The sequence below is a fragment of the Corapipo altera genome, unplaced genomic scaffold (genome assembly GCF_003945725.1).
Source record: "Corapipo altera isolate COAL_440 unplaced genomic scaffold, ASM394572v1 0, whole genome shotgun sequence".
NCBI classification, from domain to species: domain Eukaryota; kingdom Metazoa; phylum Chordata; class Aves; order Passeriformes; family Pipridae; genus Corapipo; species Corapipo altera.
Window position 1 is genome coordinate 83,509,393 of NW_020884872.1, and position 15,419 is coordinate 83,524,811.

Here is a 15,419-nt window from a genome sequence, read left to right on the forward strand (position 1 = left end):
TGGTCATTTTTTCTACATATTTTGTTGGCAATCGCTACCACTTCATAGCAAAAAGAGGACATTATGGACAGAACTGTTACTAAAAATTAGGGAGAAGAGCAAAACAGGGCATGGAAAAATTTCAGAGTTGCAGATATGTGCAATATTCACAGACCTTGGACTTCAGTGTATTTTGAGAGTGAAAAGGACAGGAAGAAGGAGAAAAAAATTGCTCATATAAGATTATTACTCCAGTTGACAGCTTGGGACTGTTCCAATACCAGTATTTGATCTGTTCTTCTCCACCTCTACCCACCAGTCCTTCTCAGGCTAAGTGCCATTCAGCCACAGCCTACCTGCACAGCCCAAACCCAGCTCACAGAAGCTCAGTGAGAAGCAGCTCCAGAGGCTTCCCAAGAAGCCCTTTGGAATAACTGCCTTTCCCTCCCCAAGTCATATTCTGTGCCCAGTTTGAGACAGCCCATTCCACAATACAAGTTTTATTTTATAAGCTACTCAAATCATCTATTTCAAAAGACTTCAGCAGCCTGATACTCTTTCTAGTCTGTCACACTGGTAGCTATTGTTTTGTTTGCATGTTTAGAGCTAATTTTCTCTTTAGACTCATAAAATTTTAACACTTACATTTGTGATTGGATTACAGTGTTCACAAAGTACCTGAAGCAATATGCAAAAAAAGCTAACATGACAAATCAATCCAACTCAGAGAACTACTGCAGCTTTTCACGTGGTGTGACTAACTTCTAAATGCTCTTGTATTCAGAAACAGCAGACCAGCACTTCCAAGAGAAGCAGGTACGGACTTCTCAACACACACTGACAATTTGCCTTTTTTCCCTCCCCTTTAGACCCCCAATGACAGCCAACTAAGTTATATTAAAAGCAGGCTTTAAATCCAGTTAGGAACTATGAATTAATCACACAGAAGACAGACGAATACTATTAAGAGTGTGCCTACATCTGTAATGGCCTGAAACACAAGGGGTCACAAGGAAGAGCAGTGTCAGAAATCAATGGGAACCTTCTCTAGAAAGGCAGGCAAGCCCATACTAAATTTTGAGAGTCATTTCAACACATCCCTATTGACTGAGCTGCCATTTTCTGGCAGAACATCAGTATTGGATGATGAACTGTGCCAGATACTACAGACAGATGTTAATGAGGTATTTCACCTACCGAAGACAGAAATAAGCTACCGCCAAGTCCAGTTTGAACCTATTATTTTCTCACTCTAAGCTCAAAGATCCAAATTGCCAACAGTTGATATTAGAACACTTTTTATAGTTCCTCAGTCTGTTGCTCACAAGGAATGAATAACAGATACTGAAGAGCTGAAAAGGAAAAACATATCACTGAGGCAGCAAGATGGAGCCCATATAAATTCCTTCACGCAGACAAAATTATGCTGTACTACCAGACAGTCCATATTGTTTCAGTCTTTCACCAAAGCTGGAGCAGTCTCGACTGTGATGACAGCGTACTGGTCCAAATTCATGAGACCTGTTTTATGCCTTTAATGCCATGGACACTGCTGTTCCTTTTTCTCAGACAGACCATCTTTAGAAGAAGGTTTTAATGGTATACACTTATTTTATTGAAAAAGCTTTAATCTGGAGTGGAGGTCATTAGATTACAAGAAACACTATGCGCACAAGGCGTTTTGTTTCCTTACCAAAGGAAATAAAAACATGCCATTTTTTGTCCCAGGATACAGAGGGGAGAGGGCAGGAAAGGGAAGTAAGATGTTTGACCTAAGTACACTGCTGTAATCTTTACCACAGAAAAGTCTTGCTTATCATTTGCTATATGATTAAATATAGCAAATCATAACCATTCTAATTTTCTACCTTCACACTTTTCCTGCTGCAGGAGCTAAGTATCACCTTAGTTTCTTGGGAGCAATGAGGCTACAGAAAACAAGGAATTGGATTTCCTGAGGGTTAATAGGTGGGGCTCTCATGGAAACAAATACTTAAACTGCTCTCATCTGTGGTATCTAGAAACAATATCCTACAAGCAGACTTGAGGAACACAGCATAGAAAAGTTCCCTCCAAGACTTCCAGCCACTGAAGCCGCGGCACGCTAGGCATGAATCTTATCTTGCCAGGTAAAGGTGAGCACTGTAGCCAGCTCACCTAAGCAGCATCTGAAGTTTATTTTATACTAGCAAAGTATTTATTATTCCCCCTCTGGGACCCGCATGTTACATGCAAGCATTTAGACAGAGGATGTATTAAGTGTTTTCTTAAGCCGAGGAAGTCCAAATGAGTGTCCCCTGGATGGTAGTGCTGAGCAGACTGAACAGAGTAATTAATCCACTGTTTGTGCCATTTGACTCCAAGTCAGACTCGCAGAATAGTCCAGGGTTCAGCAGTCTGAATTTTAACATGTTATTTGTCAGCATTTCAACAGGACTGCAAGTTTTACAGGGGTTTTAGTGGGTTTTTTAGAGTTAATGATGAAAAACAAAATACAAAATTACACTAATATGCAGATGACTTTTACTTAAGTTTTCAGTCTACAAAGTGCACATTTCAGAAACAGATTTGCCAAAAGTGGTCCTTAAAATAATTTTAAAAAATTAAACTTTAACTATAATCAAGTATCAATTACTCATGGAGCAGCACAGGAAGACAGGAAGGTATCTGCACAGTCACCTGGGATCTATCAGAGCTTGTTCCTTGACCTTAGCACTGCCCTTTGTCCATCCCAGTTGGCCCCAAGTGTACTGATAGAGTAGTCCAGAGTTTAATGGGTGCTGCCAAGATGTCTTTATACTATTATTCATGAAGTAACCACATGGCTGGTGCTCTTCCTAAGCCAGTAAATCCTTCTGAAACTCAGGGATCTGGAGACCACTGAACAAATGCAACCAAATAGTCCTGACTGATCCAGCTCAGCCCTGACTCTAACAACACAAAGAGAAAATAAACCTAGTCTCTTCAGATCCACCCAGGTGCTGCAACACATTCTCCAGCACGTTCAGAATCACAGGTGTATATTTCACATGAGATCTTTCACTATTCTTACTCTGTCTGCCTGTGTTATCCCAGAAAATGGACTATCAACTATAAAGCTGTAGCTGTTCTCCTGCTCTTCATTTTGTGCAAGACTTCAAGGACACCACACAAGCAAGCTGAACCAAATTTTTCCGACATTCAAATGCTACAGCCTGAAAATTTCTTAAACTTGGTTGCTGAATACATCTGCAGACACAGTAGAGGTTTTCAGAATCCCGATTAGTTTATAAACTGAACTGACTGACTACAAATGTATAGAACTGTAATCACTGCTTGCCAAGAAGCCTTCTTGCTCTATTCACAACTACAGAATTCATCTTGCCAAACTTTTGCCATCTCAAGTGGATGAAATCTAGCTTAAGACAGTTATCTACACTGTGAAACACAGCACGGTGAATGACTCAACTGATTAGAAAGAGGTGACTGGTATGAAATAGAAACACACATTTCAGACAGTTAGAAAAGTCCAAGTGTTGACTGCAACCACTTCTTTTAAAAATACATCCAGAAGTATAAGGATTATACCTACATTTTATATGCATATGCAGAATCATGGGGAGTAAAGGGCAGAGATCCAGGATAGACTGACTATAGGAATAATTAAGAATATTGTATGGGAAAGAAGATCATATAATAAACAAAATGGTTTCCACAGTTCATTTAAATGAAGCAAATTTAACACTGCAGCTACTTTTACAAAGGGAGCAGTTTATACCTTGCCACTAACAAGGCACCTTTTTATGACCCACAGAGGACATCCTTCTCCTTTACACAGGACAGCTTCATAATATGGCTACAAGTTAAAGCCTTCCCTTCCTCCACTTATGTGGGTGACCTTGTCACAGAAGGATATCAAATAAGTTAAACAGGACTTTCCCTTAGTGAACCCATGTTAACTATGTCTGAAGATCACACTGTTCTTTTAAATGCCCTTCAACAGTACCCAGTATAATCTTCTGAATTTTTCCAGGAACTGAGGTTAGACCAACAGGTCTGTAGCTTCCTGGGTCTTCCCTCAGACCCTTCTTTTACACTGGAGTAACATAGAGAAGGGGTCCTGTCATAAGACCCAATAGCTCCTTCAGAACTCTGGCATGAATCCCATCAGACCCCGTGGACTTGTAAACATCCAGCTGATACAGCTTGTTCCTTACAATTTCAGCATCTGCAAATGGAAAGTCACTGTACTGACACTTGTGGTCCTCCAAATCAGAGGACCGAGCAGCCCAAGGCCTGTCAGTGTTACTGAAGATGGAAGGAAAAGCAGCATTGAATGTCTCTGCCCTACAGAGATCATAAAGTACCAGGCTAATGCGGGCTTTTGCATGAAGAACACTCCTGAGAGCTGCCCATCCTGAGCTAACTGCCCTTCACAAATGTTGCCACCATCACAGCATGTTCAAGATTGACTCCTGCACTCCCAGGCAACCTTGAATGATCAGTTTTCCCTTCTTACAATAACTGTTAAGGCAATCTGGTTTTGTGGAACGTCTCCCTGCCCACGGCAGGCGGATTGGAACTAGATGATCTTTAAAGTCCCTTCCAACCCAAACCATTCTCTGATATGATTCTGTAACTACAGCACAGTAGCAGCCCTCAGATCGTGCAGCAAAACGTGTTCAAATGTTTATGTGTTGTTTCTACAAAAACACAGATCCTTCAAACTCCGGGTCTCACCAAAACAGTTGCTGAAGTACAATGAAATTTAACATATTTTGGTTTAAAAATAAAAAGCTTTCCCAGTAGCTTCTACACCGTGGCTCCATATTTCACAGTAATAATCACTCTAGAGGAGTACAACTTCAAAATAATTTGTCTCCTTGCCAGTTCTCCTTACCAGATTACACCACAAAATTCACAAGTCAGTGATTCAAACTTGAGCGTTTTTTTTTTTCACTACAACACAAAAAATAGGCAAAAAGTCATCCTCAGTGCAGCTTGCTTTCTCAATTTCTTACCTGTAGCAAGTAAGACTAACACTTCCAAAACCACTTTCTGTGTTAAAAGAGTTTGTTTACCTGTTTTGATCACTCACCCTCCCCCCATCCTTACTGGTTATTTATCTCTTTCCCTAAAATACAACATCAAACTGAATAACCATAAAACATTTCTGAAAGGTAATTGTCACCTCAAGTCTAAATATACTATACTACTATAGAGAAGGATATACCAACAAATTTGTACTTGAATGAACAAACTAAGAGAAATTATGTATTTTTTTACAGTGTATACTTTTTACCACTACTGTGTTGCCACATTGCTCCTTTATAATGTATTTAGACTAATGGCATTTATGGCAAGCAAATAATCCCAACAACACTGAACTTTTCATCAGAACATCATGTCTAAAAATTCCACATTGTTCTTCCACAAATATTTCTGTCACTTTCTAAGCAATACATAGTAATACTTTTGTTTCCAAGAACACTAAATACATGTGTGTGTATATATATATAGATGTTCTCTCCAACATGCACTGTTGAACTGTACCACTTTTTAAATGAACATGCTTTACATGTTTTTGTAAGAGTCCAGTATACTTTTTTTTTTTTTTAGGAAAAATGCACAAAGTTTTCAACTAAAAACATGTTGCAAATAATTGCCCAGAGCAAGATTTTACAGCCAAATTATAAAAGCCCTAAATCTCAAGTTTTATAATACCATCAGTGACAGAGTCTTAACTGTAGCAACGAGACAGGCGCCACTATAATGTTAACAGCCAGTATGTAAACATTAATGTGGCCTAAGGGGGAGCAGGGGGCAACCCCAGAAGAGTCCCTTCAGAACAGCCACAGAAATTTTAGGGGGCTGTAGTTAAACTTTCTCTGACTTAATTACTTAAAAAAGGCAAGGGGGGAAAACAAAAAGTTAGCCGGGCAGTGAGACAATTAATTTCATTAAACCTGGAATTGTGTCCCCTCTAAAAGCTTTATAGTTCTTGAAACTTGTTAATACATGATTTCCTGAGCAAGAGTCCAATAAAATGAAATTTGCCATTTAGCTATTAGCAAAGTACAACATAAATGGTTTTGAAACATCAGCACATTTACAAAACCCTTAAGAGAACATAATTCTTTTCCTAGAGAATAATCACAGAGGTCTTAAACACAGGCTCTCCACTATCTATGAGACTTCTTTGTCTTAGAAATCAGCAAGGTACAACTGATCTAATCAGATTTCCAGTAGCAGGCTGACTTCAGCCAAGCCTCAAATCACATTTCAACAGCTTCACTCACAACAATTTTAACAAGTATATTCAGTTACTTCCTTGCTTTCTAACACCCTCGGCACTTCTACAACAAGGTAGTGCCATGTTTCTCTCAGTCCAAGCCACATATCTTCTCCTTACTATATGTTCCATTCTTATGATAACATTTAATAGGTGTTGAAAGAAAAAACACCTGACTGTAAATATGAATTACAATCAGAGGCCAAAAGACCTAAACAAAATACTTTTCCTCTTATCAACAGCTGGGAACAACACCTACAGGAGTTAACAAACATTATATGGTTAAACAACTTCATATAAAGGTTAATAAAGAGAATGAAAAAATTTCCTGAGGAAGTTTAATGAAATTAATGTATCCGAGTCATATTTCTATTTTTGAAGAGACTAACACAGCTTTTAATGTCTAACACTACAAAAGTGAATTCTATGACAAAACAATTGCACATTTTTCTTTAACAGAAGATGTAAAAAGGTCAAACTGTAAAGAATATTATATTCTTTAAAGTATACTTGTGCAAGTGCACCTGTTAGAAGCTTACTTTTTATCATATAGCCATAGTTATTATGACAATATATACATATGGAGTAACTAAAACATTGACAATTAATCAAATTAAATTAAAAACCCATATATTCTATGAATTGTATTTATTTCCCCAGGAAAAGGGAGTACTTCCCTTACTTACAAGAACATTTTCTTTGCATGTGAAAACACATAACAAACCAGTAACAATATTTTTGCTTCATTTTTCAATATCTTTGCCAGAGCCACAAATAGAGAGAAGAAAAATAACATGCCAGGACTAATGCTAAATGTGATTAAAAAGATATATACTGTATGAGACAACAAGGTAATGTAAATCAACTGAAATTTAACTCTGTGCCCTCTTTACTCAGAGCATCAAACATATACTAACTATGTAGGTAACAAGTGTCAGACTGACATTTATAAATCCTGCTTCTTTCTAACCCTAACAAGCAACCTAACCCAACAGGAGCTTGACAGCTCCAGAAAAACACAAAAATTCTGGGTTCCTTCTACTGGAGTAAGGGATAAAAGGATCAGAATATGAATCTATGCGTTGCAAACACATAATCTCCATGTTTATATATCTACATCCAATTCTTATCTAAGAAATAACTTTTATCAAAACATTACTTAATCATAATAATGTGACCAGTTCTCACGTAACATTTATAGATACAGATACAAAAAAGTTAATGTGTTTTTATTCCTTGGCCCTTTCCACAGATCCTAATAAACTAGTTTTCATAGACAGGATAACTATATTTTATAGTCACCAAATAGAATACACATGGACATATTAATGTGCCATTTATATCTTTATAGAACTGTAATAGCATAACATAATGCAGATCATTTCCTGAGTCCATTTGAAATTTCTATGCAACGTCACCTCCTCTCCTCATGGCCACTGTCATGGAAATTTGCAATTATATATTACATAGATACAAACTATAATCAAACTAGTTCTGTAACACACTAAAAAACATGTTCCTCCTCAGGGTTATAATGCATCTAGCCAAGCTATCCATCTCTTTTTCCCACTCTTTCATAAAAATTAAAAAATGTACAAGGCTGGCACACATGAACAGCAACACTTGAAAGAAAATCTGATTTACAAGCCTGCTGTTCCCAAGTTCAGGACTGACAGGGATGCTGTGCAAGCAAATGCCATTGTGGTACTTAAAATAGGGTATCCACTTGGGAAGAGATTAAGTGATTAAGTTCAATGTTGCTGCCAGCTGCTAGTAGCAATTTGAAGGGCTAGAGATATGTTTATGAACTCAAAACAGGACTTTTTCCCACCTCCCTGATTTTTCCCTACAATCTGTTCTAAGCTACTCAGAAGATAACTGAAAATGTCCCTGTGTCTCCATGTAAAATGTCAGTTTCCTATGGGACTACAAGTCTATTAAAATTTGATTTTGCCAGTAACAGAAGCTACCAGGCTAACAGATGTAAAATCAGAAAGCCATATTTCACTGTCAGCAGCAGGATTTTGCACATTATACATAGTTGCCATCTGAGAACATACAAAACAACTTCATATTTAAAAAAAAAAATCTAAGCTTTCAAATACCTTTTGATGTCTTTAACATTTTTTTCTTTAAGAACAATGACCCCACATTTTCATACAGGTGTTATACTGTAATACCAACACTGCCTTTTTTTCTTTAACTGATGCAATATAATGTGGAGTTGTAGGCAAAATACCTTAGGTCACACATTATGAATTTGGACAGAAAGGAGAATAACCCTTCAGGAACTAAGTATTCCAGCATTATTCATTGCATATGTGCTGTACAAATCTACTTCTGTCATTTTCATGTACCTCTCTTTCAACTTCTATTTCTTTCAGATTTCAGATGCTAAATACAAGCCTGTTAACATGTCAAGGCTTTCATTTCACATTGCCACTAAGACTTTTAGAAAAACCCATTTGATATAAAATTTGTTTTCCTACTCTTTTTGCTACACTTAACAAGCTCAGCTTTGCAAGTTTCTCATAGTTGTTCCACTATTATGCAAAAACATTGTACAGGTTTGGGCTCATAAGCAGTTCCAACTGTTAACTCACAAATACTCTGAAAGCTACAAGTTCATAGATGGACAACCAGCCCGATTTCTTCTTCTTTAATGTTATCTAGAAATATTAGAAGTCTGGCTCGGAAAAGCCCCACATTTTAACAGGTCTGTAGGAAAAGTTAAGCCAGTGTTGTCACTGATCAAAAGGGAAAAATGCATTTGCTCACATGACAAAATGAAACATTGATGCCAAGGGCAGCGCTGGAGTTTATGTAACTAGACAAAGTACTACTAAAATGTATCCAACCTCTTAGGAAGTAATTACAGTAAGATGAAATCAGTCAGCTAGAGAGGACATCAAAAAGATAATTAACTTATTTGGTAATTTGATTATGATTATTTTCTCTATAGTTACATTAAAGAAAGTGATTTAGAAGTGCTTCCACATTTCCACAACCTCTTACACATCCTCAGTCTTCAAAAACAATCACTAATGCATTCTTTCAAAAGGACAGAACTTTGACATACCTAAAACTTGGCTTGGGATATGTTTACTCCGTGATTGAATAATTTGGATTATTTCCGCTCATCCACAGTTTTTTCCACAACATCCTGGCATTCCTCTGCCTTAACTAATCTCACATTGTTAACTCAAGTCATCAGCAACTTCCATCAGCATTCTCCTTCTCTATGACTAACTGCAAATATTATTCAAATTATATTTAAACAAACAAACAAAAAACAACAGTTTCATTAGGAAACCCTAAGCAACTGAGATTCATCAGGCAATCCTGAGCAAACCAATTACATGTTAAAGAACAAAAACAAACAATAAACAGGAAACTGAATGTTTGTAAAGTGTTTTTCTCACTGTAGCTTTCTAGATTGAAATATAAGGTTCCAAAAGACACTGCTTCAAATGAACTATATTTCCAGCATTCTGAAACAAAACTACTGAATTGTCAAACGTCGCTCAACAAAAGACCACAACAAGAAATATTACTGTATAAAATTGAAAATCCATAAACACAAACCCTACCTGCTTTTCCTTTCGATGAGAATAGCCATGTAAGAAGCTGGTAAAGCAGCACCGAAGCCAGGAGACCAAAAGTAGAATTTTCCAAGTATCTTCCTGAAAAAGTAACATATATGTAACACGTACACATATTACATGCAAATGGAACATTCACGTACAACACCAAATTTTATCTTTATCATAAAATTACAAATGATTTATTAATTTTGTCCTTTTACATTAACCTGTACATACTAATAGACACTAATAATTATATTTTTACAGTTGGATAATTCTCAGAGGAGTTCCCCAAGTGTTTCATAAACATTAAATACCTGAAACACTTCATAAATGTATTCATTTCATTTAAATGACTAGTTTTCTTCCAGGAAAGCATGAAAGCTTCTGAAAAGTTGTAGATATTAATTACAGAAAAATCTTCTAAAAGAACTTATATCTGCTTATCTCTCTGCTACTGGTCCAAATACATCTTCAGGAAGACACGCTTTGTGGAATGCAGCAATGCAATCAGGTGAGGCAGAAATCAAATCAAATAATTATAATATACATCACACTCCAAAGAGATAATCCACTGATGCTAAAAACAGGAAAACACACATTTACAGTAAGCCAAGGAATCAATCTCTACATAACAAGTGGAAGCAACAGTGACTTCCCAGTCCTATTATGCTGGGAAAGTTCTCATTTTTTGCAATTAGATCTGGATTTCATTCAGAGTCCCCACAATTTCAACTACTGAAATTCCTAAAACAGTAACAATTTAAAAAAAAAATAGTTACACAAATGAGAGTATCTTTCTATAGATAAAGAAAATCTTTCTATAAATTGGTCACTGTTAAAGGAGAAAAATCAAACTGCATGTCTGACACAATGTCACCAACCACATTTGGTCTGCTCAGGAGACCTGCACCTTCAAACTAATTCAGGCTGATCACAGAAGCAAACAATAGTCAGACAGTCATGACATTTGGTAGCATGATGATAAATATACTTCAACTATATCAATGCTGTTCAGCTGATAACCACTACTGGTGGAAAAACAGTGCTACAATGGAGTCTACCCTTCCAAAAACACAGCAAACAAAATAAACAAACAAAATGCAAAACACAAACAAGGTAGAAAAGGACATTTTCTTAGATAAAATTTCATGGTGACAACACAGAAGAGAGAACAAAGATAATTAATCAATGCCATCTGATTAGTTCGCTTTCATTCTTCCCGTAAAAGGCAGAAGCAGCCTCATTTCATACTTCTCCAGCAAAAATAACATTACTGGCAAGCAATGCCAGCTTATGTTTGTAAGTGAAAAGAGAGCCAGTGTATCAGCAGCAAGTGATGTAATGGCAATTACACACACTGTTCATTCCCACGGCTGCAAAAGGATAATTTCTCAGGATGACAAAGCCAAATGCTGCAGGACCTAAAGTTCATTATTAGGACTCCCTTGGAAAGTAATTACTGTATGAAGTTTCAGAGAAGTCATTTTAAACATCTTAATAAGTATGAACACATCTTACCGGACACACCTGTTAAGTAACAGAACAAATGTCTTTTCTGTGGGAAAGAAACAAGAATTTGTTCTTTTGGCACGGTTTAGAATCCCTTTACAAATCCTTACATGTATGGGTTGACAAGATTTCGGAAACAGTAACATATTTTACATAATAAAGCCTAGTGGAAATCAAAATGTCCAATCAGTAAGTGAAACAACTAAACTACTCCTAAAGTAAATGAAAATTAGTTTTTGTTATTATTTGCAGTTATTTTCACATGGTGTATGGACAGAAATTGGAATGAGAACTACGAGTTTTTTCACCTAGTTCCTCAATGAACAAGCTGTACATGGACAAACGTAATTACTCTAGTAATTACTCTAGTTGCTAGACTAAGAGATCCATGTCTTCATGAGGTTTTGCATTTATTAGAACAAAACATCTAAAAATCACACCTTTCATTTAACAGATGTAATCCTTGTCAGCACTGGAGCCTAGCACTTCCGTCTGAAGCCCAGACAGATGTAGTCTTCTGGATCTCACCAGCAGAAGAGATTACAAGCCCCAGCTGGCCTGTCACAGAGACCATCACCCTCACTGCTCTGCCAAAGAACAGGCTGTTCATAGGCCCTAGTTCACTTCAGCAAAAAAACACGAGGAAAAAACAGTCAGGTACATTAGCTTGGCAATCCCTTATAGAACAAGAACATCTATTCACAGCCTAAATCAGTGCTGATACTGGATTTAGATGTTTTTGACATTCTGCTCACCTGTGAAATGCTGAGAATATTAAACAATCCCTGAAATGATTTTAATTGCATTTTCTTGCCTGAAATTGTACATCCTTGAGAATATTTGCAGCAGTTTCAATTTTGGTGGTTTTCCCTTGTTGAAAAGAAGCAAATACTGCAAGAGTATCAATAAGATATATTAGCACAAGCCAGAAGTCTCAGTCCCAGTTACATTTCATACTTAGATCTTTTAATTGTTACTGGATGACTAGTACACACAAGGACTAGAGATTCACTGGGACTTTGGTAAAGGTAAGAACAGATCAAGTAGTCACTTGATCCAGGACACCCTATATGCCTACCAGAACACCTTCTCCTTGGTGCTACAAAAGAAGGAAACAGGCAGCTCTCCTCAAATCAGGAATTGTGCAGGTAAATATGAGTTAACATGAGCAGCTAGAAACCTCTATAGCTTTGGTCTAGAACTCCAGGAGGGTAAGAGCAGTCAACTGCATGGGCCCTGCTGGACAACTTTGTTTCTGAGTTACTGCTGCTCCTGATATAATACACCTTTCAACCAAAGAAAGATACAAAATCTGCAGCATGTATCCTACTATACAAATCTATCAGATCCAAGTTCTCATTACTATGTAGGACCAGATCTAGAGCATCTAGGTCTCTACAGTAGTCTCAGACAATCTCTTTCCATGGGTGCAAATCAGATCCAGAAATACTCAGGTCAGTTATGGCATTTCTTTGATGGATTAAAAGATACAATACCAAATTGCATTCTGGCCTGGGAAATCACTTACAATTACTTTTATTCTCAGGGGCTACTGAAAATACACTGTATCACACAGCAATAAATTCAAGGAATAATACGACTTCAAAACAAAATATTAAAAATATATAATTTTTTTAAAAAAAAACATAAATTGGTTAAAAAAAAAAGCAAGCTTATATGGCTTAAGCTGCATGACAATGTTGATACTAAGTAATTCCAAGCGAATGACTTGTCAACATTATGATCTTAGGAGAAACTCTTAAAAAGAAAAAGGCATACATTACTCAATTTGTAAAGGTTTCATGTATTTATTCAGCTTCCTGGCATGTTCTCATTTTCTTTCCAAATAACACTTACTCACTCCTTGAACATATTCAAGTACTGAAGTGACTTGTTCAAATTAACCACACATGATGACCCTCAAACATCTGATTAATAGCAGCTAGTTTAAAGCCCATCCTTGAGTGAGGATAGAGCTGCTTTTCCTCTTCCCACAGCATTACTTTGTACTTTTCTCTACACAATTTCATAAGTGACTTTAATCAACACATATTTCAGAAATGGGTGAGAGTCAGTTTTAGATTTCTGTAACTTAAATAATCTCATACAATCTCTCATACTAGTCTTCATCCCTTTTTCCAGATTCTTTAGGTATATCCAAAACAAAGGACATAACAGGAACTTCACTGGCAACCTCTTCCTATTTAAAAAATCAATCATTTATCTCTTGCTTTGTTTCACATATATTAACTATTTGATAATCATTTACTAATTCCTGGAAAACAGAGAACCCTTCTTCTTGAAGAGTCCTAGCAAGAAGTCTTGTCACAGTCACCTGGGAATTCATGTAAAATGCACCAGGTGAATCATCACGAGGTACATATTTATTCTTCAAAGCATACTAGTAAATTTGGAAAGTATGACTTTTCTAATAGTCATGTTATCCATTGTTTTTTCAAATGTCATTTAATAGCTCTTACATATCCTGGTCATTTACTTGCTGAGGCTGCAAACAGCTGCAAAATACTCATTACAACTGGACATTGATGTACTTCAAAACAGGCACAATTCCTATGGCTTCCTAAACACTTTGTTCTTTTGCCTCTAGTAATGATTCCAGTTCACCAGTTTCAATCAGCTCCCTAGCCAACAACTTTTTAGTTGCACGTCCTGCAATTGTAGGTGGTGGGCACTGTGCAGAGACCCTGCCAGCAAGGATTCTGCCACAGCTGACAACTCTTCATGGGAATCTCTTTGCAACAGAAAAAACATGTACAGCTCCTGAGATGCTGGTGGGTTACTGCGCTGCACAACTGTAAGAATGGCAGGTTAAACATTTGCAGGCATCCCTTGTCACATTAAATTGCTAGAATTATCCTTTGCATAGCTCTGGCCTAGGTCAACCCAAACAATGCCTCAAGGGAACGTGGAGGGCACTTGGACTAAGTAGCATTTCCATTACCCAGTCTGCATCTGGCCCTGGGAGGTCAGAACAGCTTTAGACACCTGTGCTCCATATAGGTGAAAGTGATGCCATACCAACTGCCTCCACTGGAAGACACTCATCTCTTACCTACCTGCACAGACACAGTCATAGATCTGCTAGATGGTTAATATCCTCTCTAAGGGGAATAGCTGAAAACTATGAAACTTAAAACCATTCTAGCTTAATTTAGAGAGTAACATTTAACTACAGCACTGCAGATTTACAGGCAAATACATGGCAGCATAAGGAAAAGCACTCTATAGCTCAGAAGAGTAAAGATAAATCAGTATTAATACATAGATTGCTAGAAAACATATTCTTTAGAGCTCATTACTTATATATTCACTTTGAACTTTGCAAATGATTTACTTTAAAAGCATTCCACAGCTCCTCAGGCAGCTCCTCCTCTTCTTAGTCTTCTCCTTCAGCTTTGAAGCAAAGTTAAGAGGCCTCTAAATAGATTTAGAATTAGGGCATAATGGGTTTTATTATGGGACTACTGAGTGTGCTGCCAGTTAACTTTCAAAAATTCATAGCTACTGCAGGCTTTACACGTCTATGTGTAACATCTCTTACACTAAATGCCTTTAGATATAGGACATTATCATATTCATAAAGAGGAAAGCTTCATTTTTAACTATCCTCACAGTTATTTGCAATATACACTGGAAACAGCTCAGGATACAGAAGTGCCATTTATACTCATTTTTCAGAGCAAGTCTGTATCTTAAAGAACCCCAGAAGCAGTGCTGGGATTTCCTTCATTTATGACCACAATAAGGCAAGTACAAACTTGAATGGCTGGATAATCACAGCCCCTACATCAGGAAAATAGAAATCAATATCAAGTTACATCAATTATTTCTAGGAAAAAAAGATTAGGCTTTCTTAGGTCCCCCTTAGCATCTATTTGAATTTCCTGCAAGAATGTATTTTGAATTAGTAAAACAGAGAAAAAGAAGCAAAGTGGATAGATTGAGTTGTTCACTAATTTTAAAAATTACAAAAATTAGAAGAAATTTTTTTTAAAAAGCAGAGTTTCATATTCAATTGGTAAGAGCAGAAATCAAGATGATGGCACAGCTGT

At 36.9% G+C, this 15,419-nt stretch overlaps 1 protein-coding gene across 2 annotated transcripts in view; it reads right to left on the reverse strand.

Moving 5' to 3' along the window:
• The window catches only part of TMEM135 (transmembrane protein 135), a 173,012-nt gene that overhangs the window by 144,021 nt on the left and 13,572 nt on the right, over positions 1-15,419 (reverse strand). For both annotated transcript variants that reach the window (XM_027655001.1, XM_027654912.1), the window contains exon 3: positions 9,841-9,933. In XM_027655001.1, coding sequence (XP_027510802.1) covers positions 9,841-9,933 — 93 coding nt within the window. The remainder of the gene's footprint in view (positions 1-9,840; positions 9,934-15,419) is intronic.